At 44.9% G+C, this 25,971-nt stretch overlaps 1 protein-coding gene across 1 annotated transcript; it reads left to right on the top strand.

Annotated features, from left to right (window-relative positions):
- Window positions 1–18,682: 18,682 nt before the first annotated feature.
- LRRC8C (leucine rich repeat containing 8 VRAC subunit C) lies at window positions 18,683–23,645 on the top strand. The gene is made up of 2 exons (XM_074151791.1): window positions 18,683–18,820; window positions 21,375–23,645. The coding sequence occupies exons 1-2, from the start codon at window positions 18,683–18,685 to the stop codon at window positions 23,643–23,645; spliced, it is 2,409 nt and encodes an 802-aa protein (XP_074007892.1).
- The last annotated feature ends 2,326 nt before the right edge of the window (window positions 23,646–25,971 follow it).

The following is a 25,971-nucleotide window of genomic DNA, read 5'->3' as shown; positions in this document are numbered from 1 at the left end:
GTATATGACCTATAAGCTGCGCTTCCACGCTGGGCGTAAAAGCTTACATCAGAACTTTTACGGCATAATAGCTCAGTGATGCTTAGCACTACAAGTCCAAAAATATGATTACTTTTATCTGACCGGACTCTTGTGCGTTAGGAACCCCACGCCTCTTAAAGGTACTGAGCTCACACAGATGCCACCAAACAATACTGTACATCTTGCTCCTTACCATCTATGTCTGTATCAGATAATCCCTTTGCAGGTAAATTATTGACTAACTCATCCCCAATCCCCTGAGACCTCTTCTCTCCTACCAAGGCACCATATTTCAGAGAATCATTCAGATGTGTAGGGTTTTTTGGGGTTGATCTGTTCCAGCAATTAACACAAAACATTGTTTATTTTAAGTTTAGGCAGCCAAGACTGCTGCTATATTTTAGTGCTTTCTAATTTTGAGAATCTATTCTAATCTTGACCCTTTCCCAGCTAACAAGCATACCATATGTCTGATTACTCAGGTTCCCATGCAAAGTAGGAAATTAAAAATTCCAGATGATTAACAAACATTTCTTTTTGTTTGTTTTGAGATGAATGTTTTAAAATACCATAAAAAATTTAGGGACCTGTTTCTCAAACATTTGCTTTATCATTTAGATGTATAAAAAGATATTTTCATTAAGAATGTGCTGTTTGTGTTTTTAAATTATGATTTATTGACACAGGTTTGCTAGCAGTACAAGATCTGCAAGTAACTGTTTAAAGACAGTGGACGAAAAGGTGGGTAATTCAACGATGGAATTTCATGGGGAGGGATGGAACTAGGGAAAAACATTCCAAGCAGAGGTGTAATGAAAGTGAAAGACCTGAATCTTCCTTGAAACATCCAAGCCCAAAGCATGATGCAAAGTGGACCACCACCGACAGTCTTTTACCCCTTAGCAGGATATGGATGTCAGCCAGGGAGCACACCATGTAACCAGTGGCTCAGTCCAAGACAGCACTGGAGCCAGGGTACCGGTCAGGATAGGTCACTGCTCTGGCAAATAGAGACTTCCCTACAAGTAGAGCTGCTTTGTATTAATTTATAGATTCTGTGCATAAATTTGTTTATGAGCAGACTGGCTCTGGGGAGTATCATGGTCTGGCTTGTGCAGGGGGCAGAAGGCTCTTGAGAAAACCCAACACCTGAACTAAGCCGTGTCTCTGAGTGCTTGAATGAGGATAAGAGATGGTGCCCATACAGAAAAAAGCCTGAATGCCTGTCAGACCAACTACAGCAGCTCAGTAGAGAACATCAGAGGGTGCAGACTTGGGTGGGGGGGAGGCTGGGAGACAGGACCTGGGGCAGCCTCAGTTACCAACTGAGGTGGGGATTGACTCTTGTCCTAAAATCCTCTGCCAGAAGGTTTGTCCTTGCTACCGCTTGTTTATTCAATCACACCCATAAAGGTACATTGGTAGTAATAAAACCCTCTATTATTTTGAAAGTAGCATTTAATAAAGTGCTTGTTCTGAGCTCTGGCTGCTGCGCTCCATCCCTCCTGCCTCATGTGAGCAACCCCCACTCATTGCATCACATCTAAAATTAGACAAGATGCTGTATCCTGTGAAGCACACAGCTCGGTGGCTCAGAGCTGCGAAAGCTGTACCAAGCAGAGCTGCACAGCTCCCCAGTTAGGAAGATGTTTTCAGGCGGATCACTGAAGAAGACCTAATGATGATCAGAAGTGTAACAGAGGTAAAGCATCGTTCAAATCCAGGAGCTCCAGTTCAGCCAAAGGTCAGAAAATGGGAGTTAGTCCTATTTCTTTTGGCATGTTTTTAGCGCTCTGTTTTCTCAACAATACGAGGTACGTGGGGACAGCTGTCAATAGCTTCTCTACAGAGAACTAGTCGGGCCGAATTCTTCCCTGATGTAATTGCACTGCTTCCATTGTAATCATACCAGTGATGAACGTGACTCCTCTTTACTTAAGAACAACAAAAGAGCTCATGAGATTAAACATCCTTTCAGTGTTTTCCTTCTGATTAAAGCAGGTTTTAGTACATAGAAAATGCTGCAGGTTTAAGAAACGATAGCGTATTCTTCACCTTGCTCTAAAGCTTTGCTTCTGCCCAGACTCAGCCCATAGCATCCATGCAATTTATTTTAAAAGTCTGTATTTCCAGTGTGCTGCTATTATTTAAACATCTGGTGCAGTTAAAATTCATATTTCACAAACACTAACCCAGGGGGAGAGGGGTTAAAATGTAAAACTAGAGAAAAGCAAACCAGGGGAAAAGATAAACTTTGACAGAAGCTTCAAGCAGCTAAGAAGCACTAGAGCTGTCAAATAATGCATTTTGGATTTGAGCTGAATCAAATCACAGAAGCAGTTTTTCAGTACTTCGTCTGAAAGCAATTTAGCTTTTCTGTGTTAGCAGATTATGCGTTTTCAACAGTTGTTGGAGAGATGACTTATGAAAAGCATTTTCATTGTGGGTGTGTGTCCAAGTATAGACAAAGCTCTTGCACTGAAACCCCTGTTTACTTGCCCAGATCTCTCCTGAAGCTGAGAAGGGATGTGGTCTGTCAAGCTCTGCATAGCACCATCCCCTCAGCCCCAGCTTCAGGGCTGCTCTTGGGACCCCAGATTTTTGGGTACAGAACAGCTTGGAGTTTTTTCAGGGTGCATCCTCAAATCATCAAGGGATTGGAGAGAAAAAAAAAAAAAAGAAAAAATCCTGAGCAGAAATCAATAGAAGGTGGGGGCTGGATCTTGGCAGATGCTATGTTGGTGCCAAACAAGGTCTTCAGGGTTGAGCATCCTGAACCTGGATCACCTGGGAACTGGCCCACGGGTACATGAAATGGGGATAACCGTCACGTAAGCACTGACGGTGCGATCTGTCCCTCTGTCCAACTGGGTTTGGAGGCTGGTCTGTGCTAGTTTTAACTCCGGTGCAAACCAGCCCTGCTTTTGGTTCTGTTGTAGTGTACGTACTGCAAGGTAGCACTCAGTGGCAGCAATAACACTATTGGAGTTTGTAAATTATGAATGACAGAATAGGACAATTGACAGTAAAGGCAAATGTGCTAACTTTGCAGTAACAGCATTTCTTACGTGACCTGCCCATGGTCCTCTGGAGTCAATGAAAAACAAAGAGGCAACTTGAAATCAAAGGATGTCAAAAACTTGCAGTCGTACAGATGGTTGAATCCTGGTTTTGGTTGCCTTTCATTGTGGCAGAAACAATACTTTTAGTAAAATAAATACCCCACAATTACTTCAGACTTCACCTGCCTAGATGGTCTTAAAAAATGCAAGAATTCACAAATAAATTACATTTTCTGCAGGTAGCAATATCTTCCCAGTGGAGCAAAGGTTTGTGTGTTTAATATCAAACGTGAATTTTTGGGCCTTCTTCCACCAGAAACTCATACACCAGAACTGCACTAGGCCTCCGTCCCCAAACCCATCAGCTGTAATTAACCATGGACCGTGTTTTCTATTGCAGTATCAGTGACCTTGCCTGTAATTATTCTTCACAGGGGAAGCTTAGCTCAATCCTCCAAGTACTGCAGCAACTCTGAACAAAAATAACCCAAAAGTCCACAACAGGAAACACTAACAATGGCAGGATTACTGGCCACCATGTCACCATAAAACAAACGAGCAACTGAGAGGGAGTTCAGGGAAAAGCAGCACCATGATTAGGTAACGGGAGGGACTGACTTATGAGAAAAGATTAAATGAGCTAAGTCATGACAAAAGGGCGAACAGAGTAACTGCCTGCAAATGTTTGAAAGAAGAAACCATCCAGGACAGGGAGGGATCCTCTAAGCTGCTGCCAGGAGTTAAGAGTAATGGAAAGAAACCAATAAAAAGAAAATGAACACAGCAGTCACCGTAACCATTTCTTTGGCTCAAAAAAAGAAATCTGGTGCTTTTGTCCATATTGGAAACCTTGCTCGTTTGCCCTGTTTTATTCCTCAGCCGTATCCCCCAAAGCATGGGGCCGATGCTTAAAATTACGTAATGGTGCAATGTTGCTGAAATCTTTTAGACTGGCGGCTCTGAAGGACTGTGAGGGAGCTATGCCAACAGCCTCTTCCAGCTCCTGCCAGATTCAGACCCTCCTGTCTTGAGGTGCCTCAGAAAGCCTCGAGGCTTCGGCTGAGGAAAGCAGCTCTGCAGGGCAAGGCACTTAAGCAAACACTTCAGTCAAATGATGAACTGAACTCCCACAGCTATAAATCACATCAGTGATTCCCAAATGAGGAACCCGAGTCTGCCTTTTAACAGTCCCTCAAACGGATGGGTCAGAAAGTGCACAAAGTCAGAATTACCCGCAGCTACCCATGCCAGACCTTCGGTCCATATCCCAATCCAGTTAATATTTTTGCAGCAGAACAGCTGTGATGCCTCATGTTGTGTTTGTTTCCATTAACTCCCCCCCAGTGGGCTTATATATTTGTATTTCTTTGTTTACATATTTGTACTGTCCCTAAGGGGATACACATGCTACCCCTAAGGTTAGGGGCAAGTCATTAGAAGGCAAGTACCTCCCTCTGATGCAAAATTTGTCCCGTCTCTCCGTTCTGCCAGAGATATAAATCTTTCTTGGAAATGTTGGACAAAAGTCCCTTCAAATATGTGGTTTCTTTCAGCAGCAGTTTTCAGCTTTTTGAATTGCCGGGCCAGAAGTTTGTGTTTCCAATTGTCACTCTTTGAGACGCCTTCCTATTGTTAATGCGATCCCAGGCGCTTTACAGCCTGCTCCCTTCGGAGTCTTTCCACGGCCCTGTGCGTTGAGGATGGATCCTTCCATAACAGTTTCTGCTGCCATCCTCCAGACGGGGACCGAAGCCGCCCCCCTCCACCCGCAGGGACATCCCACGGCACCCCCCGCACTTTGCGGAGGAGAAGAAACAACCCCCCGCCCCAGCCTGTTATGCCGCATTTATTCAGCCAGCCCCCACCTCGCAGCTCCCTCCGGCCGCCGCTGACGGCCGCTCCCGCTGGGGAAGGATGCCGCCGGCCCTCCCGGAGGCCTCGGCTGTCGGTCACCGTTAGCGGGCTCCCCGCGGGGGCGGGCGGGCGGAGCGCGGCTGTCCCGCCCGTCGAGGCCGGGCCTGCGGGGCGGCGCTCCCGCCGCCAGCGGGGGCTGCCCGCAGCGCTCCGGCCCGCCCGGCGCCCCCCGGCCGCCGCCGCCGCCGCCTGCGTCAGGCCGGAGACGTGGCCCCGCGGCGGCGGGAGGGCGGAGCGGCGGCGGGCGGAGCGCGGCTGCAGGCGGCCTCCCCGCCCCGCCCGGCCCGGCCCGGCCCGGCCCTGCCCCGCACCGCACCGCGGCATGATCGCGCTCCCGCCCGGCCGCCGCCCGTGACCCCGCGCCCCCCGCCCGGACGCCCGCCAGGTAGGCGCTGCCGCTACCGCGCCCGGTCTGCCTCTCCCCGCGCCCTCCGCTGCCCGGGCCGCGCCGGGGCATCGCCGCGGGGAGGGCGCCCCGGGGGGGCCGCCCCGGGACGGAGCCGCCGCGGGGTGCGGCGCTGCACCCCCCGCGGGAAGGAGAGACCCGGCCGGGCCCCAGGCTGCGGCTGCGGGGCCGCCTCTCTGACCGCCGGTGGCATCCCCGGTGCCGCCCCCGTCCCTGGGCAGCGCTGGGGGAGCCAAACTTTTATCTGCCCCTCCGCCGCCGTCTCCTCCCCCGCGGTGGGGCGCCGGGAAGCGGCCGCGGCTTCTCTCCGCCTCGGCCCCATCTCACCCCATCCCCTGCCGGGCGGGAACCCCCGCTGCCCGCGGCCGCGGCTCTCGGGCAGCCCCGGGGGTGCCCCGCGGGGCGGCGGCCCGGAGCCAAGCGGGGCTTCCCGGGAGCGGGGTCGGCGGAGTCGGGGGGGGGGGAGGCGGAACAGTCGCCGTGGAGACGGGTGGCTCGAGGGAAGCCCTCGACGGTATTTTCCCCGGAAAAAAAAAAAACAAAAACCAACCAAAACCAAAAACAAAACCCCAAAAAGCAAACCAACCCACAAAACCCCAACACATCCCGCTTGACGGGGAGGCGGCGGTTCGGCCGCGCTCCCACCGCGCCCGCCGGCGGGCGGAGGGGACGCGGGGAGCACGGTGCCTCCGTGCCCCGGGGGGGTCCCTGCCGCCCGGCCGGGAGGGGAGCGCAGCCCTGGGCGGTACTGCGAGCCTCCCTCCGGCGGTCGCGGTTCTGTTTTCGAGGAGGTTTTAAAAAAAAAAAAAAAAAAAAAAAAAAGAAAAAGAAAACCTCATCCTGATTTTAAATGGGTTTAACGACAACGCTGCCTTGTCGCAGTGTGACGGGAGGTTTTGTTCATTATTCACGAAATGCAGTTTGTCCAGTTCACTGGAAAGAGTTGATCAAGCAAAATGAGAGGCTTGTGAAAGGCTGCCGAATGTATCCTGCTATAATTTCATTAGGATGAAAATCTTTAAAAATGAGGAATTTTATTGCACGGATGTGAGTTACGGCTTGACTTTTTGAATTTTTTAACTTTTGGAATAAGTACTTTTTGTGAGAAAAGACTGTGTATTACGAGCAACACTGAAGACACGTGTGCATGTTTGCTCCCATTAGAGTACTGTAGGCTTGAGTGATGCTGTTAAAAACTGGACGGGCAGAGAGGTGATAGACTTCTTTGCAAGATAGTGGAGAAAAAGATGGCAATGCTGGAAATAATTTTTTTTTTTTTTAAATCTCCCTTCTTAATTCAACCAAACACACATGTTCACCTCGGTATATTAGACCTGCTTTTACTTTTTTTTTTGGCATGCTGAAAGCAGTCAGGAGGGTAGCACTTGCTCCCCTGGGCCCACCCTTCTCCTGGAAATGCCTGTCTGTCCCTGCGGTGCAGATCAGCATCAAGAGCTGGGCTGAGCACACCTCCAAGTTCATCCCTAATTTTAACCTGGCTTTGGATTCCTGCTGTCTCGCGAGTGCCGGTGCCCAGGGGCTGCACCTGTGGTTTCTGAATCATTTCCTTTTCCAGTTGTATTCTGAGTTTGCTAAATGTGTGGCAGCCGTGATGCTGTTTTCTTCCACTCTGAATACTAACAAGCCCTGCTGGAGGTTTTACCGGAATATAACTTTCTGTGGGATTTTTTGTTATTGTTTACTCTTGTAAGCAGTTCTGGAAAGCAGTTTTTTGATGGGAAGCCTAAAAATCTAGTTACTTTGTACGGCCTGCATTGGAAATGGCCAGTGCTGGTTGCCAGTGAAGAACAAAATCAGAGACTGCTGAATTAATTCTTCCCACAAGTTCTTTGCCTCAGCGATTGGTACTATCTTGCGATCAGTTTCTGTACCAGTCTGAGTTGATTTCCTGAGGCAGCTGCATCCCACCTCACTGTCTGGTTTTTGAGGCCCATAGTAACAGTCTCTAACTGGGAAGGGGGCGGCATCCAGGCTGGGTAGCAGAGAGGGTTAAACAATATTCAGGTGGCCTTAGCGCCAGAGCGAGGACACAGTAAGACCCAAACTAAGGAATTGGGTCAGAGTGCTGGGAGGAGCAGTTCCCCTGATTGTCCATTGACCTCAGTTGCAACTGGTTGAAGTGGCTCCTATTCACCACCAGAAAAAGCACCTCCCAGCCCAAGCCTTTTTGAATGCTGCGGGAAGTAAAAAAAAAATTTCGATTAACTTCCAAACAATTCACAATAACAGGAGCTGGAGTTTAATTTTGCAGGATTTTTTCCTCTTTGAGAAAATTTGGTGAAAAGATATTGTCCTCGTTGTCCCAGAGTTGTGAGGGGCAGGGGAGGGGCTGTGGATTAAAGAAAACCCTGAAAATGAAACATTTGACATCAGGAAAAAAAAAAAGAGAACCCCCAAATACTTCCCTAAAAACCTTACTTAGTAAAGCAAGAAGGCATTCTCCTTCTGAAATGATTTGTCAGAAGAATGTTAACAAGTGTTGGATTTCACATGCTCAACATAATGGAAACTTTACTCTCTTCTTCATCCTTTAGCTGTTTGCCCAGGGATTTTGTCCAACAGATTTCTGATGCAGATTCAAGCTATAGTTCAATGGCTTTTGTTGGGGTTTGTGTTTCTAAGACCTCTTTCCCACTAGGGAGATGCTAGGTTTAACTCACCTTCTTGGGCATGCGTGAGAATGCCATTTGCTCCATCGCTTTCATCCATGACACAGGGCAGGCAGCGCTGTCTTCCTGTCCCCAGGCAGGCAAAGTGTCTTAGAAGCTGTCTTTAAACTTCACAGACCCTGGGTCACCTTTCCTGCTCTGTATTCCTTTTACATTTTAGTAATTCCTTTTACCTTTTACACAGCATGAACTTCACAGCTGTATCATCCGGAGGGTCATAAGTTTGGACCAAGGTGATTTTTTTTGGCATTTTTTCCTAGTGTTTGGTCAGGTCAGGTTTTTAAAAGGTAGGATAGTGCCGCGTGCGTACTTTGCACATTTTCTCCATTTGTTTGGGAGAATCCTGCACTAAGATACAGGGCATGTTTTTTCTTAGTTTTAAAGTAAAAGAAATGCCTCCCCTGAAGCACAGAATGGCCCCGTTCTCCATGGAAAGTTGCTGTTGCGGCAAGCATACAAAGTTCCACTGAATTTGAACCAGCACGTGTGAAAACGTTTGGTCCTGTAGAGTAGCATTAAAAATCCATTTCTCTCTCTGTCAAAGCAAACTTTAACTTTTCCATTGACTTTCAGGTGAGCAGCGTCCAGCCTTTTATACCAACTTCCAAGTCTTGGGCTAAATGATGATCTGCTGAAAATGGAGATGGTAGCTCGCATCTCCCTTCAGTGGCAATAGCACACAGTAATTTTGTATTGATGGGAATCCAAAATTCAACAAGCCACCAATAAGACTGCTGAAGTGCTGAGGACATTTTCATTTTTATTTACTGAAAGCAAGATGGGAGCTTGGATTAATTGCTTGCTCTGGAGCATATAGTGGAGCAGAACACGGGTCAAGCCCTGCCCTGTGCATGCAGCGGTGTAAGATCCTGCTGTAGGTGTGATTTACAGCAGAATGCAACAGCTCAGAAGTGCAGGTTGCTGTCAGAAAGCGGGTTTGGTGTTCTGAGCGAGCCCCATTAGTGATCTCATTTTCCAGTTGATGTGAATGCTTGATGTGCTGTCTCAAGGGTAGATAGTTTTCATGCAAGCTTATAGAGCAAGACTAGTGTTCACGGACAATGTTGTCGGAAAAGCCCTTTGTTAAATGTGATGTTATTAAAAAGAGTATTTGCTCCTTGCCATCATTTACTCATGACAACATAATTTCAAAGACCTGCACACCTGCAGTAGTGTGGTCAGAACCCCTCCAGCAACTGCTTTGATCTCACAAAGTTTAGGCCTGATGGAAACAGCCTTTCTTTCTGTTTGATTGATGCAGCCACAGACTTTTTGGTGGAAGAAGTTTAGAACTAATCCCTCTTTGGTGAGCCGTGGCTAGACACTGCGCTGAAAAAGTCTAATTGAGAATTTAGGCAGCTAGCTCTGGTTTTCTACATCTATGAAGTTTATGATATTTAAAAGTTGTCTTATGTGAATAGCAATACTGATTCTGTAGCTGTTTGTGTTTATCTTCAAGTATGCATAGATCACATCCATTTTATGTGCTTGAACGTATCTATAGTCTTTCTTGTTCTTTCAGGAGTATGGATGAGACTATGAGCTTTATTTTTATCATTGGGGACTTTAGTCACAAAGGATGGTTTGCAGGGAGGGAAATATATCAGCTGTGTTTCAGGCTGAGAATACCTGTGTGTTTATCCAGGCGTTTTGGGCTCCGTGTCTTATGAGACTATTGCAAAGTTTAGAAAGCTCTCTTGTGTAGCATGCAAGCGGGAGCAGAAAAGATCCTTTATATGAAGAAGTCTCAAAAATCATGAAAACAGACATTTCTTTAATGTTTTTGGCTCAATCACTGCATAAAAAGTTTTTAACTAACTTCTCAGATGGTTGAGCTGCTTAAGACTGAGAATGGACCCTTTGTGCTTCCTGTCCCAATTAGGAATTAATTTTTAATTATATCAGCTAAACATTTTTTATTATGAGCACTTGTATTAGCCTGAGGCCCCTGACTATTCCTTTGACAATGAATGGCACTGGTTTGTGTAATATTGTCTGTCCTGTGACATTCTATGGCGTTGTTTCTGTCTTCATTATCCAAGTGTGTTAAATAAGCATTTGTGTAAAACCTGGTGTAACTTTGATTAAAACTTGATGTGAGCTTACTTTTCTCAGTCATTTAGACGTATTTCTGGAGTACTAAAATACCACTTACTGGATAGTTTCTTGCTCAGTGCTTCGGTTTACTGTTAAAGGTTTTCACTCACATTAAGAACATTTTGCAGCTCTGGAAAGAGGGCTGGCAGCTTGAGTGATAGCCCTGATAAACTAAGAATGTTACTCCCAGAGCTGAAAAATGGTAAGTATTGCCTTTGAAGTAGTCTTTGACATGGAACTGCGTAGCGTAGACTTTTCTTTAGATTTGGACAAGTAGCTCAGCAAAGACAAATCTCCACACAGGCCTATGTGCTTAGTACAGAAAGAACTCCTATTGATTTCACTGAGACTTTTATCTGGCAGAATCTGGCCCTGAACAGCTTTTTGTCTTCAGTCCAACCAAGTTGAAGTCAAAAGAGCTGCTGACAATAGAAAGTCTTTTTGTTGTGTGATACATGAAAAAGTACTATGACTCAGTTAAACAACAAGGTTATTGCCTGAAACCCGTCGCCTAAGCAGCACTTACAGTATGTGTAGGTGGAAATTGCAGCGTATATTTTGACATGCAGTTTATTAAAGTTACTTCCTCTTTACGTCCTTTGTGTCTCTTCTTTACGTCCCTTATGTCTCCTCAGAGTTCTGGATTCAGCCATTTGAGCTTCTGCTGCCACAGCAGATGGTACAGACAGCCCCGAGCAGGGGGATTCCCTGCCACCTCTGAATCCCCCACGCTCCCTCCTGGGTGCTGGGCAGAGAGGCTGCCGAAACCTAAACGTACACTTGATGCTTGTAGCGTGGGCCTCAGTAACCCAGAGGGAGAAGAATGGAAAAGGTCTAGGTGTTCAGCAAGTTTCTGGAAGTTATACCCAGTTTTTTCAAGCAACTAAATCCCTGGTGATTTTTTTGGAGTCTTGCCCGCGGCTGGGGACTTGCAGAGCCGAGGCACTGGGGAAGCTCGGTTGTGGCAGTTTGGTGAAATGGAGGATAGTTTTCCAATAGTTGGGTTGTGGCCATGCTGGAGTTCAGGTGGCACAGCCTGGCCTTCTTCAAGCCTTCTCCAACCAGCACATCTGGAAATGAAACCCCGTTTCTACTCTGAATGGCTGTCACAGGGGGGACAGCCCGGTCATGGCCATCCAGCTTTCTCTGAATCAGTGCAGGTGTAGGGCCTGCGAAAACTGCACGGGTTGCACCAAATTGGGGTTGTTGGAATAATATCTTCTGTAGGCTGATTTTTGTCTGCTCCCCAGGTCGCAGACTAATATCCACTGTGACGCAGAATTTTGATAATGTGTAGTGTGAAATCAAATTAACTCCAGTGGCTCTGGAGGGAAGTTTTGGCATGCTATCAGTCCGGAAAACTGGACAAAGCAGTATGTTATGATTTTGTAGTACTATTCATTCATATTTCCCCACAAAGGTAGCAAAGAAAGTAGATAACCTTTCTGGTTTGTAGGTGGAGAAGCAGTGGCGTGGTGGGGTGATGTGGCATGCCCAAAGCACAGGGACCACAGGGAGCCCACGGCCGGGTCCCAGTGGGGAGTCCTGACTCATGCTCTGTTGTCCCTTTGGGCCACATTTCATTGCCAGCCTCAGCCCCAAGAAAGTAGTTTGTTTGAAAATAGAGTAAACACATGGACTTTTAGAAATAATTGTTTGGATGCAAATGGTTTGTTTTAATAGCTTTCCAGTTCCTTAACGTGGGATTTATGTTTAAGCAACAGACAGCATCATTTGTTTGTATTTCTTACTTCAGAATGATGAGATTTCTTCCTATGAAAATCTCTGCTACAATCAACAGAACAAAAAGTGACCTGTCATGTTTGCAAAAGTAGCTGTATGTGATACTTTTTTGCCATGCTCCCAAATTCAAAGCCAGCATTCAAAGTGGTTATTCCAACCCAAAAATATTGACAGTTTGTTTGGTTTTGGTTTTGGTTTTTTTTAAATTTTATATTACAGGAAACACCAATGGCTGTAAAGCCTAGAAACTGATCTCCTGAAATCCCTCCAATACAGGGAAAAGTTAGTAACGGAGATATTATCGTGTTACATGGGAACTGACCAAGCACTTATCAAAATGCTGGGCGTTGCAAACATTGCTGGTCAGTGCAAACATATGGCAAGATAATTACCAAAACTGAATGTCAGGGTAGTTCAGACACTATTTCACTGTGCGTACAATGTGTGTGAAAATACACAGATAAGGATGGAACATCAACCTCTTGGGAATTAGTAGTTGCTAAATCCAGCCCTTATCATCTTATTTCCCCGTTAGTTCTAATCTCAGTTTTCCAGACTTGCTGCCTCGTGCCTGGGTCCACTTTTAGTCCTCTGCTGGTTAGGTGATGAAGTGAAGCAGGTTCGTTATCTGTGATCTGTGGTGCCAGCACGGGCAGTGCCAGGAGCTGTGAGGGGCTCCTGGACATGCACTGAAGATTAAATATTCAGCTGCTGAGATCAAAGGACACATGCAAAACCAGAGTTTCCAAAGGTTTATAAATTAGCCAGCTGTGGGTAGCTGTTCACACTGCAGTAAAAAGTGCATCCCTCATACACAGGTCAAATTTTGGGGCATATGGGTCTGGAAAGTTTAAAATAAAAAGACCACAAGTTTTTTAGCGTTCACAGTCCAAAGTTGTTCCCCTAAGCTTGTTTCTAGAAATGGTTTGAACAATTGCGGTCTAGATCTTCACTTAAATTTTGTTTTAAAGTAGGCAGTTTTTTCTGTACGGTCATACCAGGGGCCCCACCAACAAATACAAATTTGACAAAGTTATAACCAAGAGAAACTATGACTGCTGATGTTAGTACCAAGCTGTTTTAGTGCCAGTCTGTGCCTACCGTCCCTGGCTAGAGGAGACTGTGACCCTGAGCCCAGGGGCTCTGCATAGACCGGTAGTTTTATATTGGGTATTTAAGAATACATCATTGTGAACCTGGCTGAGAAACGCCCTTATCCCTGTTTATTTAACTGTCTCAGTGTGTAGTTCCCAGTCAGGCAAAATAAGAATGCAAAATTCTGCTTTTTCAGTGCAGCCTCAGTCCCTGTGCTGAGAAGCACTTCAGCTTAACTTCAGCTCTTGGCCCAAGGTGGCCGAGGCCACGCAGCACGAAACCACCTGAAAAGTGACTTCTTTATGGTATTTTTGCAGAGTGACAAATGTTCACAGCCAAGGACAGTGAGCTGCAGTGTCCAGGGTGTGCAGTGCCATGTCCTGTGCACAGCAAAGCCCGCTGGAGTGCAGCCCCTGCACATGCGTCCCCCGGCACTTGGGCTCTGCTGAGTCCCCACTGCCAGGTCCCCAGCTCCTTGTGTGCTAAATATGTGCTGTGCTCTGTTCCTTTAATGAAGATGAATATGCAATAAATCATGTATGGGAACCAACCCAGAGACCTACTTGCAGCACTCTTCCCAAAAGGCATTTCATAATTTATCCTAACACATGCAGCATGTTTAAAACAGCCAGGAGGGCGGGTTTTGCCCAGCCCGGCACTTTCTCCTTCCAGTAGATCTCTGATGTGGCCACGCTGTGACAGCTGGCACAGCTAAAGAACCCCTGCAGCCAGCGGTGCCAGCCTGGGCAGGTTGTGCCGTGGCTGGGGAGGGCTGCTCCGTTGGGTTGCCGTCGCTGGTGGAGGTAGGGTGGCTGCAGACACAGCTGGAAGCCGCGCTCGACAGCATCTCTGTGCCGTTCGCACGGAGGCACTGCTGCCACAGCGCTGGTGGCAGAGGTTTGGCCGCTGCCCGGCTGTGCCCCGGAGCCACCTGTGCGGCAAAGGCAGTCCCTGCCCAGAAGATCCCTCGGCCGCCTGCCCCAGTGTCCGCTGAGCCACCAATGGGCAGGTAGTTCATTAATTAATTCCCTTTATATTCTGCAGTGCACGTCATGCGGATTGGCCGATTTGGAACTTTTACTCGTTTTTCTCTTCAGGTGCCCTGGCAAGAGCCGTCATTACTTCCCAGCTGTCCCCACCGCTTTCCTTTACTCCCTCTGATGAAGGCCAATTGCTGAGAACCTGGTTTGCTCCATGGTGCGGCCATTTCACGAGCATTCTTTGATTCAATCACTTGATTTATTAAGTCTAATTGGTTTCCAATACTTTTCTCTCTCACTTGGATCTGTTTATTCTTCTTAGCTCTTTTCGGTCACATTAAATTGCTGTGTCTCACTCCTAATCGCCTGTGCATTAGCTGATTTTCTGCTGGAGTAAATATCACACCTTCCTTGTACCTGGATTTCAGTATGTCATCTTATTATCACATATTCATTTTCACGTATCAAGTTTTATATATTTCCTAGAAATTTTAAAATAAAAAACCCTACTAATTTCTCTCCCCTCAGGTTTTTTTTTTGGTTTGCATTTTTTTGGTCATTGTTTTTTATTTAATCTGGCAAACCCTCAACTCTTTTCTGCAGCACTGCTTAACAGCCAGTACAACTTTTTTTAATCCAAGTTCCTTTTTTATTTCCTTCTGGTAGCTGAATACCAGATGATTTATCTCATGTATGGTTTTCTTTTCTCTAGAGACTGAGGATTATTAGAAATGCAAGAGAAAAAAGTGAACAAGTTCTGATTTTAATTCAAAAAAAATAATCCAATATTTAGAATTCACTGTTTCCTAAAGTAGGTTAGAATAGTATTTAACATAAGTCAAACTCCACATTTCAGCTATGAGGTATTGTGCCATTAAATAGCATTTTGAATGTGAGTGAATTGAAATGAGTAATGCTTAGTTTTCACCAGTTGAAGTGTTCAACTCCTTTGCTTCTCTCTCCTTGTTATAAGAAGAGATGAGAACCTACAGTAAATGGTGTGCGGTCCCAGAGACTGCTGTGATTGGGGCTGCAGTGTGACTTTTTAGCATCCCTGTTTTGATTCGTTTAAATTCATAATTGACTGAATCGCCTTCTTTTGTACGGACCTGGTTTGTGCGTGGTTGTAAAGGAATCTGGCAGTGGTGCGGCTCTGGGCGTAGCAGTGGGGACAAGCCAGACTCTGGCCACAGCTGGGAGGAGGTTATCAAGGTTGCTCTGAGCCACGTGGACCTGCTGTGGCTTTTCTGAGGCCTCAGGACCACTTCTCATAGATGTGCTTTCGGTCACTGGACAGGCCAGAATGGAAAAGAAGCTAGAGGGAAGAGGGAGACAAATACAAAGCGATTTGGTGTCATTCTGTTCTGCCTGCAGATACCAGCAGCACTGGTGAGCCTAGGCTGCTCTGCACCACTTCCCAGCATTTTCTCCTTGTTGCTAGTGCAGGAAGGGGAGAAGCAATAAGGTTTCTCCAGCAAACATTGGAAAATGTTTGTCCCACTTCTTCATGTCCAACCTCCATTTAAAGCTTCTTGTGAATGTCTTTTTTTCCTGAAGTTAAAAAATATTGTCTGGCATTAGACATTGTTGGTTTATTTACCATTATTATGTGCAGTACCATTGCCATCATTCAGTAACATTTGTCTTCTTTTTTAACAACAAAGAAAAACAAAAGTGGCAGACAGATTTTGACGTCTGGTGTTGGACTGCAAACCTTCCACCCTGACAGATGGGTTTTCTAGCACCACTCAGAGAGGCTTTCTGTATGTAGGTCTCCCTCTGCTTGGCCCATTAACCAGGGTAGCAGTATGTGCACTCTACTAATGAGGAGTCACACTATGCAAACAGCAGCCTCTAAAGGGAACAAGGGATCAGAGCAGCATCTATTTGTGGTGCCAGAAACTATCTGCCTTCATCTAAATTCCCCACACATCACTTAGAAGAAATAAAGCAAATATACAATACAACAAAGGCCCCTAAAAATGCAGAGTGAAACCTATCAAATGCAACAGCCAAATTAATTTTTGGTCTTGAAAGCTGTCCCTGCACAGCGATTTGCAAGATAGTTTCTAGTCCCACCTTGCGTCAGGCGCTGCCCCTGTTTCAGTACTGCCGACTGTCTTAGCACCGCGGCTCGGATCCGCAGAGCTGCTTAGACGTCTGACCAGGGAGAACTGCCTCTCCCCAGGTTTTGGTGCGTGTGAGCGCTCATGTTTTCTCAAGAGGCTCCACTGTAGGAACATGAATGTGTCTTACCTGACACTTGGATTGTCTATACTTTTGGAAAAACCTTACGAATTGGACCCCTGGAGGCTGTGGCATCAGAAGATGAAAAAGAACCCATAAGCCATTATTAAAGGGGAAAGGAAAAAAAAAAAAAGAAAATGTCAAACCCTCATGATTTGAAAACAATCTGTAGATACATATTCTTGGGTGTACCGATGGCATTCCAGTCAGCTACCTGGCCTTAAAACCCGAGCTGACAGCGGTGTATGTGTTACAAAGCTTTGAGCGGGACTGTTGCATGGCAACTGATTAGCTAACATTTGTATTAGTGTATTCCTTCGAGAATTTTCTGGGTTTTTTCAGTGCTTGGTAGAAAAACTATTTTTTAAAGCTTACAAGCAGCCATTGCCAGACACCTACATTTCACGTGGAAATAAAAAAGCAGAGGGTAATTCCTTACCAATGGCGGTGAAGTGTGTGAAGGTATGGGAGAGAGTTGGGGGCATGATGTTCTACAGCTCAGGCGCCGCTGGGAGCTGCCAGCGGAGGGTTTCCTCTCCCCGGGTTCAGCTGAAGGGGTGCTGGGCCTGTACTTAACGCCGCATGGGGCACCTTTAATTTATGAGATCCATTTTTTCACCAGTATTTCTAAAAGAAAAGTGAAAGGCAGCAAAGGTTTGTCACAGCAGCTGCCTGAGCCATTCTCTGCTGTAGAGGTGTATCTTCCTTGATGTGTCTGCTGAGCATTTGCAAGACAGGCACACAAAAATCAGAATTGTGGCTCCTGGCTGTGTATAATTTAATAACAAATGCTGCATTCCTTCGCCACCACTGCAGCAATTCAGGGCTGTTGGCACGGACGCTGCTGAGCCACTGACCTGCCTGTGTGAAATCAGGCTTTCATTGCCATCGTTTTCACTGATGGTCTATTAATTTGCAAGTGCTGCAGAGGACAGCCTGCCATCCTCTTGGGGATCACCAGCTGTGTGAGAGATGTGTGTGATTTCATCTAACGTTGTAGCACTCATCCTACAGACAGCTTTTAGAAGAACAAGAGGCTGAGAGAGAGATTCTCCTGCCTGGCCAAGTAGCAGCACAGAAGGGTTGCAAGAGGACAGAGGAGCAGGGAGCAAGAGTTCAGAAGCTTTTATGCTACCCCTTCAGAAAGCTGCAGAGCTTCAGCCCAGCTACTAACCCAAACTCATTTTACAGACATAACCTTGTGCTTTTGGGGACTGTGTTACCTCCGGAGGATCAGCTGGGCAAGCAGAGGCACAGCTGTCCCTGAGAAGGTGTGTCCGACTGAGCATCTTTCCACTCGAGTATGGCCAGTGTGGTGGGAGTCAGTTCTAAATTCTCGGGATGGCTGTACGCTTGTGATGAATTGCAGCCGTTAGTGCCTGAATCCTTCTCTGCCAGATCGCTGGCTCTGAAGGAACTGAATCCCTTAAGTCCCTGGGCAGTGTATCAGCAAGTGTGCGCTTATCACTAAGCCTGAGCACAGCTGGATGGCTCCAGACCCACACTAATGGGTCCCAGGGCTCAGCTGAATCAGGATTATAGACTCTTCGAATATTCCTGTGATATGAAGTGATTGTGGTGAGCATTTATAACATTAGTTAAAGAGCAAATTTTGTAAATTGCTCTTGGGAGTATTTTTGTTCCGTTCCCATGTGAATTTATCTTTCCATCATAACTTACTGGGGAGTTTCAGTACCGGTTTTATCTCAGGGATTTGGTTACACAATATTCTGTAGAATTTAAAATCAGTTGCTTTGCCTGTACATGCTCATGTGTTAGATGATTTTTCAGAGGAGGTGATGATGTAAGCCTTGACATCTGAGGTGAAGATAAAGCCCTTGATCTGCTTGTAGTTTTGGTTAGCTAAAGCACTTTAGCAACTTGTGCTCAAAACATAGTAGATTTAAAACTGCGGTGAGTATGCACACAAACATTCCAAAGCATCCCTGAAACCACTATGAATAAAGTGGAAGTGAATGAAAACATGATCGCTAAAAGGGCCTGTGAAATTTGAGCGCAGGACAAGAATTTTAGCCAGACCTTTGAGATCAAGGCTAACATGTATAAAGCTGAATGTCTCAAGCATCTACAGAACGGGCTGATTTTCAGGGATTCAGAAGGCCTCGTTGACCCATCAGGTACAGTGGGAGTCAATGCAGAGAGGGGATTAGCCTGTCTGCATGGACAGGCTCCCAGTCTTGCTCTCTCTTCCTCACAGCAGCTGCAGGGGGGCAGCACAAGCATCCCTCTTCTGAGGCGGGGTGTCAGAGGGACCGCTTGGGCGGTAGCTGGGAACTTTTATGCCACATCCTGGGCTTCTCATTTCCAGATCGGATTGTTTCAAACCTCCCAGAAGTACTTTCTTGCACAGGCTGAGGGGTACAGGCTGCAGGAGGCTGAGCACTGGCCTTATTCTTTTGCAGGACGATGATTCCCGTGACCGAGTTTCGCCAGTTCTCGGAGCAGCAGCCGGCGTTCAGGGTGCTGAAGCCCTGGTGGGATGTGTTCACGGACTATCTCTCTGTCGCCATGCTGATGATCGGTGTGTTTGGGTGCACGTTACAGGTAAAACAAATGGGACAGAGGTGAGGCGGGGGCCCTTGGGTGCTGAAAGAACACCACAAATGAGGAAGATCCTGGGAAAGATGGTGTCACGTCTTGTTTTATCTCTTGGTTCACCATGAACAATGCAAAAATTTGCTGGTCCCAGGATTACAGCTGTTTAGGTAGCAACATCAAATAACACAGACCAGACTTTAGCAGCTGTAAATCAGCAACTCTGCACTAGAGTTGATGGACCAGTGCCAGTGAAAATAAGAGCTGTTGCTTTGACTTGTGCCTGGATGCCTGTTTTTGACACAATTTGACATAACAAAAGAGATGATCGACTTAGTTCTTACTTGTTACCATTTTTCTGCTTAGAAGTTTGAAAAATGTGATTTTGTAATTTCTGTTTTTCTTTATTTGGCAAATGTTAATATTCTTTCTGTCTCTATGCTTCAAAGAGATTTGAAATGAATGTGGTTATTTTATCAACGCCACCCACAACTATGCCTCTTCCATTCCAAAGCATCTCTGAGGATGCTTACACATAAACAATTGACATTACTGTCAATCACTGTTAGTTACATTTTGCTAGAGAGCCAAAAGCTGAAAAGAAACGGGAAGTACTGTTTGGGATGGACCCCACAAAAATAGAAAATTATAGTACTTATTCAAACATGGATCTCATGTTTCTTGGCATGACCTAGAAATGGAGCTAAAGGGACACATTGGCAGAGCTCTTATTTCAGGGGAATTAGCTTTCTTACATGGCCCAAAATTTTTGCATACTGTGTCCTGAATTTCACATGAAATCAACTGTAGTTCTGCCTGTATTGTCCATTTTCAAGTATTTTCAGTTGAAAAGATACAATGTCCATATTTAAAAATCTCTTTATATAGGGTTGAATTTTGCATTAGTAGCTAAGTGTTTGCTTAAACATACAAAGTAGAACATCTGTTATTTTTAAGTTTACCTGTGTGATTGGATGAAGCACACTTGAATATAATGTGTGGAAACACTGCAAATAACAGGCTTTTTTTTTTATTCCAACTTACTACCAGAGGCATGAATCTAGGGTATAAGTAATGATGTCTGTCAGAATAGCATTTACAGACAAACATTAACCGCAGGAGTGTTGGACGTGTCAACAGTTATGGCACTGCTATTGTTCAAAGCACATGTGGCCTCACCTCAGCATCTACCTGCACCAGGGTGGATAATCAAGGAGGATCTGATTTTGGTAGCTCTTGTCATGAACCCTATATTTAGTGCTTTCAACAACCGTGATGTCAAAGGATACATCTGCACTACACACACATTCTTCGTTTGGGCTAATCCCAGTTAGTTAGTTACTTATTCAGGGCAAATTAGAGAGCTCCTTGGTTTATCACATGGATTGGTATTATAAATTCAGACCTACAGGGAACCTTGCACTGAACTCAAACTGTTATCCCAAGTTAAACCAAAGGTGATTGGTCTTTAAAGGTGCTCTGACCTCAGTTTGCTCACATGGATGATGCCCGAATCAAGAAAGTTTCTCTTTTTTTGCATTATAAACAGACTCAAGGACAGAAAGACAGAGCTACGTTTTTTCTGATGGCTGTGTGGTATGAGGACTCTATGTATATGTGTGGGAAACTGAATAAAAATTATGTCCCATGTGCGCACGCACCCAAACGTCGCCAGTTCTCCATTACCCGTATCTGTCTTTATTAAGACTGAAGATTAATAGTGTCCCAGCGCAGATATGCCCACGCTAGCTCTTTGTCAGCCATTTTTTGTGTGATAAGACATCACAGTGTGAGCATACAGCCACATGAATGCAGTTATGTTGCTTTCAAGCCTAAGCTATCTCTGAACATTGTGTAGCCAGAATGAATACACCTGGCAAACACAGTCTGTCTCTGGGGAGAGCAGTGCAGGAGATCCCTCGTCTTTTCTGGAAGCATTACCCACACTTTTCCTTTTTCTGGATTATCTCAGTGCCCTCGTATTCAAATTAGCTAAAGCACTTTAGCAACTTGCGCTCAAAACATAGTAGATTTAAAACTGCGGTGAGTATGCACGCAAATATTCCAAAGCATCCCTGAAACCACTATGAATAAAATGGAAGTGAGTGAAAACATGATCGCTAAAAGGGCCTGTGAAATTTGAGCGCAGGACAAGAATTTTAGCCAGACCTTTGAGATCAAGGCTAACATGTATAAAGCTGAACGTCTCAAGTATCTACAGATACTTGATCTACTTGTTTGTCTCTGGGGAGAGCAATGCAGGAGATCCCTGGTCTTTTCTGGAAGCATTAGCCACACTTTTCCTTTTTCTGGATTATCTCAGCGCCCTCTTATTCAAATTATGGAAAACTAACTGTAGATTAAAAGGGGTGACCTAGTTCTTGGCGTATAGAACAAGTGTCTTGTTGGGAATGGTAATAATAATAGCACAGCCTGTGGGGCCAAGTGCCAGGATGTGGGGAGGAATGCCTGGCAGCTGGAGGAACTCCAAGGATATCTACCCATTGGTACTGCCACCATTGTTTGTACATCAGTTTAAAAGATATCTTTTTGTGTGTTTCAGGTCATGCAAGACAAGATAATATGCCTTCCAAAGCGCATACAGCCTTGCCAGAACCAATCTAATAGTTCAAATGTGTTTAACACAATCCCAGATACAACCCCCCTTCCTCCACCCAAGCCATCCACCCCTCCAGCTACAGTTGAAATGAAAGGACTGAAGACTGATTTGGACCTTCAGCAATACAGCTTTATAAATCAGGTGTGCTATGAACGTGCCCTGCACTGGTATGCCAAGTACTTCCCGTACCTTGTCCTTATACACACACTGGTCTTCATGCTGTGTAGTAACTTTTGGTTCAAATTCCCCGGATCGAGCTCCAAAATTGAACACTTCATTTCAATACTTGGGAAATGTTTTGATTCTCCCTGGACAACAAGAGCCTTATCCGAAGTCTCAGGGGAAGACTCTGAAGAGAAAGATAACAGGAAGAACAACATAAACAAGTCTGCTACTATCCAGCCAAGCACTGAAGGCACTTTGGTCAAAACACAGTCTTTAAAATCAATCCCTGAGAAGTTAGTTGTGGATAAGGGAACACCTGGGGCATTAGATAAGAAAGAAGGTGAACAGGCCAAAGCACTGTTTGAAAAGGTGAAGAAATTCAGACTGCATGTTGAGGAGGGTGATATACTCTATGTCATGTACGTTCGCCAAACTGTGCTTAAGGTAATTAAATTCCTTATTATTATTGCTTACAACACAGCACTTGTCTCGGAAGTTAATTTTACAGTAGTCTGCAATGTTGATATAGAAGACATGACAGGATATAAGAATTTTTGCTGTAATCACACAATGGCACATCTATTTTCCAAACTTTCCTACTGCTACCTGTGCTTTGTAAGCATCTATGGCCTCACATGCCTTTACACACTATACTGGTTATTCTATCGTTCACTGAAGGAATATTCTTTTGAGTATGTTCGGCAAGAGACGGGAATTGATGATATCCCGGATGTCAAGAATGACTTTGCTTTTATGCTTCATATGATCGATCAGTATGATCCTCTGTATTCCAAGCGATTTGCTGTCTTCCTGTCTGAAGTCAGTGAAAATAAGCTGAAACAGCTGAACCTAAACAACGAGTGGACTGCAGATAAGCTGCGACAGAGGCTACAGACAAACTCCCATAACCATTTGGAGCTACAGCTTTTCATGCTGTCTGGACTACCAGACACGGTTTTTGAAATCACTGAGCTGCAGTCTTTAAAACTTGAAATAATTAACAATGTAATGATACCAGCAACCATTGCACAGTTGGACAATCTCCAGGAGCTCTCGTTGCACCAGTGCTCTGTGAAGATCCACAGCGCTGCCTTGGCGTTTCTGAAGGAGAATCTCAAGATCTTGAGTGTCAAGTTTGATGACATCAGAGAACTTCCACACTGGATGTATGGCCTCAGAAATTTGGAAGAGCTTTATTTAATTGGCTCCCTAAGTCATGATATTTCCAAAAACATTACACTGGAGTCTTTTCGGGAACTTAAAAGCCTTAAAGTTCTTTACATCAAAAGTAATTTGTCCAAAATCCCACAATCTGCAGTCGATGTTTCAAGTCACTTGCAAAAATTGTGCATCTATAATGACGGCACTAAGTTAGTGATGCTCAACAACCTGAAGAAGATGGTCAACCTGACACAGCTGGAGTTGGTTCATTGTGATTTAGAGCGCATTCCTCATGCAGTCTTCAGTCTTCTCAGTCTTCAGGAATTGGATCTGAAAGAAAACAACCTCAAGTCCATTGAAGAAATAGTAAGTTTTCAACACCTGCGAAAACTGACAATCCTAAAGCTGTGGTACAACAGTATAACGTACATCCCAGAGCATATAAAGAAACTCACTAGTCTTGAGCGGCTTTCCTTCAGCCATAACAAAATAGAGGTTCTTCCATCCCACCTATTCCTATGCAACAAAATCAGATATTTGGATTTGTCTTACAATGACATTCGCTTTATCCCACCTGAAATAGGAGTTCTGCAGAGTTTACAATACTTTTCCATTACTTGCAACAAAGTGGAGAGCGTGCCAGACGAACTATACTTTTGCAAAAAACTTAAGACTCTGAAAATTGGGAAAAATAACTTGTCAGTCCTTTCACCTAAAATTGGTAATTTGGTATTCCTCTCCTACTTGGATATTAAAGGCAATCACTTTGAAATCCTCCCACCCGAGCTCGGTGAATGTAGAGCTCTGAAGCAGTCTGCTTTCATTGTAGAGGACACCTTGTTTGAAACGTTGCCTTCTGATGTCAGGGAACAAATGAAAGCTGAATAACTAACTTCCTCTCGCTCAGTTTTACAGGAATAACTCTTCTACCAAATACGCTGTAGAAAGTGCATACTCTGAATATGCATTTAGTTTGTTATTATTTTTTTTCTTTTTCAAACAAATCCTTTCTGTACAAACACATTTGGAGTAAGGAGTACATATATTTTTAAATAAAATTTTCTCGTATTTTTTCACTGTTTTAAGATATTTTTTAAGTTTGTTTTGCCCTGAGAGCAAGGGTATCTGTAACTTAATTTTTACTGGTAAAAGTAAATGGTTTTATCTGCTGATTTTTTTTTTCCTTTGCCTAATCCCAACAGGGGAACTGTGCTTAAGCTGTGTACTTTGGGTTGCATAATTTGTAATAGGTGATTATATTGTCTTCCTAGTTATTGCTAATCACTTGGGACATGGTCTTCAATGGCTGGTGCTGCAGGTGTTGAATACCCTGTTTCCTCTTTTCTTCAGTGGCCGTAGAAGGTCTTCAGCATCTAACAAGATCAAACCTGGGTTGACCATCCTTTTTTATTTATGACGTGGTTTTCTTAGATGGTCAAAGCAAGTAGAAAAAGTTCTTTATGTGTTTTGATGGGTCTGAGGGAGCATGCAGAACTGCTTCAGGGCCTTTTGGCAAGTTTAGTCTAGCTCTCTGTTCACGCACCGCGCCGAGCAGGAGGCACTGACTGCGATTTCCTCTCCGGTGCAGGAAGAGTAAGGTCACAGTTCACAGAGGAGTCAGGACCAAAGTGACTCACATCGAAGATTTTCCAAACAGTGCAAAGGGATGCGGCTGCCCATTTCCTGCTAACTTGAATGGAAGGGGTGCGATGAACTCACTGTGTTGGAAACATCAACCCAGCGAGATGAAACACTATCTTGAAAAAGCCCCTACCCATCCTCCACTAAACACCCATCCTGCAAGGGAACAAGTGCCCTCTGCCCCCCTCACTTCACTTCCTACCGGGATGCTTGGTACCTTGCAGGAATGAGATCCGGAAAAAGTGCAATCCTGTTTAGTTTGTAAAGCTTCTGACAAGGAAATAGCATCTAATACTCTCCTTAATTGAGCTTGGGTATCATATGACCAAGCTCAGCATAGGAACAGTTGCAGATATGCAAAAATGAGATTAAATGAATACATTAACTTCTCAAAAATCTCAGCCTGCCAGAGAACAGTGATGAAGGCTATGTTTTCATCTCCCAGGTAGTAATTAAATTGGAAATCATACAGTTGGAAGTCTGCTGTTTAAAACAACGTAATAATCTGTAATGATTATGACTCAGGTTGGGAACATTATCCTCTGAAGCCATGTTCAGTTGTTTATTTAATCCAGCCATTTGCTTTCATTTAGGCAAGGTATATGGCGGGTTCATTCATTTGGCAGGTCTATGATAACTTGTGCTCCTCACAAGCTGATTTAAGCTAATCAAAAATAACCATATCACAGAATCACGGAATTTTTGGGGTTGGAAGGGACCTTCGGAGATCATCTAGTCCAACCCCCCTGCCAAAGCAGGGTCACCTGGAGCAGGCTGGACAGGAATGCATCCAGGCAGGTTTTGAATATCTCCAGAGAAGGAGACTCCACAACCTCTCTGGGCAGCCTGTTTCAGTGCTCTGTCACCCTCAAAGTAAAGAAGTTTTTCTTCATCTTGAGATGGAACTTCCTGTGTTCCAGCTTGTGTCCATTGCCCCTTCTCCTGTTACCGGGCACCACTTGAGAAGATCTCTTCATCCTGTCCAACAACATGCTTGAATCAGATGCAGGCACTGGATAAATGCTTTGCAAGAATATCTAGGAATAAGTACTTCTTTCTCTAGCAGGCAATGCTGTTTATAATTGCAGCTGATGAGTTGCTCATTGTTTAAAGTTACGTAAAATAATTGCCTGATGGTTGTCAGGTTGGTTGCTCTTAAACGTTTTCTAACTGCCATTGCGTGTCTTGAGCTACAGTTAATCTGAATTCTTGAGCTTGGTACAAAAGCATACTGTTGTTTTAAGAGTCTGACTTCTTAGAAAGGTGGGGAGATGAACTAAAAGGAGAATTTCCTCATGAAGCCAGGGTGTGCTATGCAATCTGGTATGTGGGCTTGCCACAGTACCAAGTCAGACTTATTTTTTGCGCTTGGCTATGTTCTGGAGAAGATCCATGTGATTAATCAAAAATGGGTCAGGCATGAAGGAATCAAAGCAAGCTTTTTTAAAAGGGGTTTTAGTTCTATTAAAGACCTATAACTGATGTAGCTATTGCAAGAGCTACCCTTGTGTATGGAATGCACTTATTGGAACAACTTGGCAGTATATATATTCTAAATGTATTTCACTTTGAT

The sequence above is a fragment of the Numenius arquata genome, chromosome 8 (genome assembly GCF_964106895.1).
Source record: "Numenius arquata chromosome 8, bNumArq3.hap1.1, whole genome shotgun sequence".
In the NCBI taxonomy this organism is placed as follows: Eukaryota; Metazoa; Chordata; class Aves; order Charadriiformes; family Scolopacidae; genus Numenius; species Numenius arquata.
This window is presented reverse-complemented; position numbering and strand designations above follow the sequence as displayed.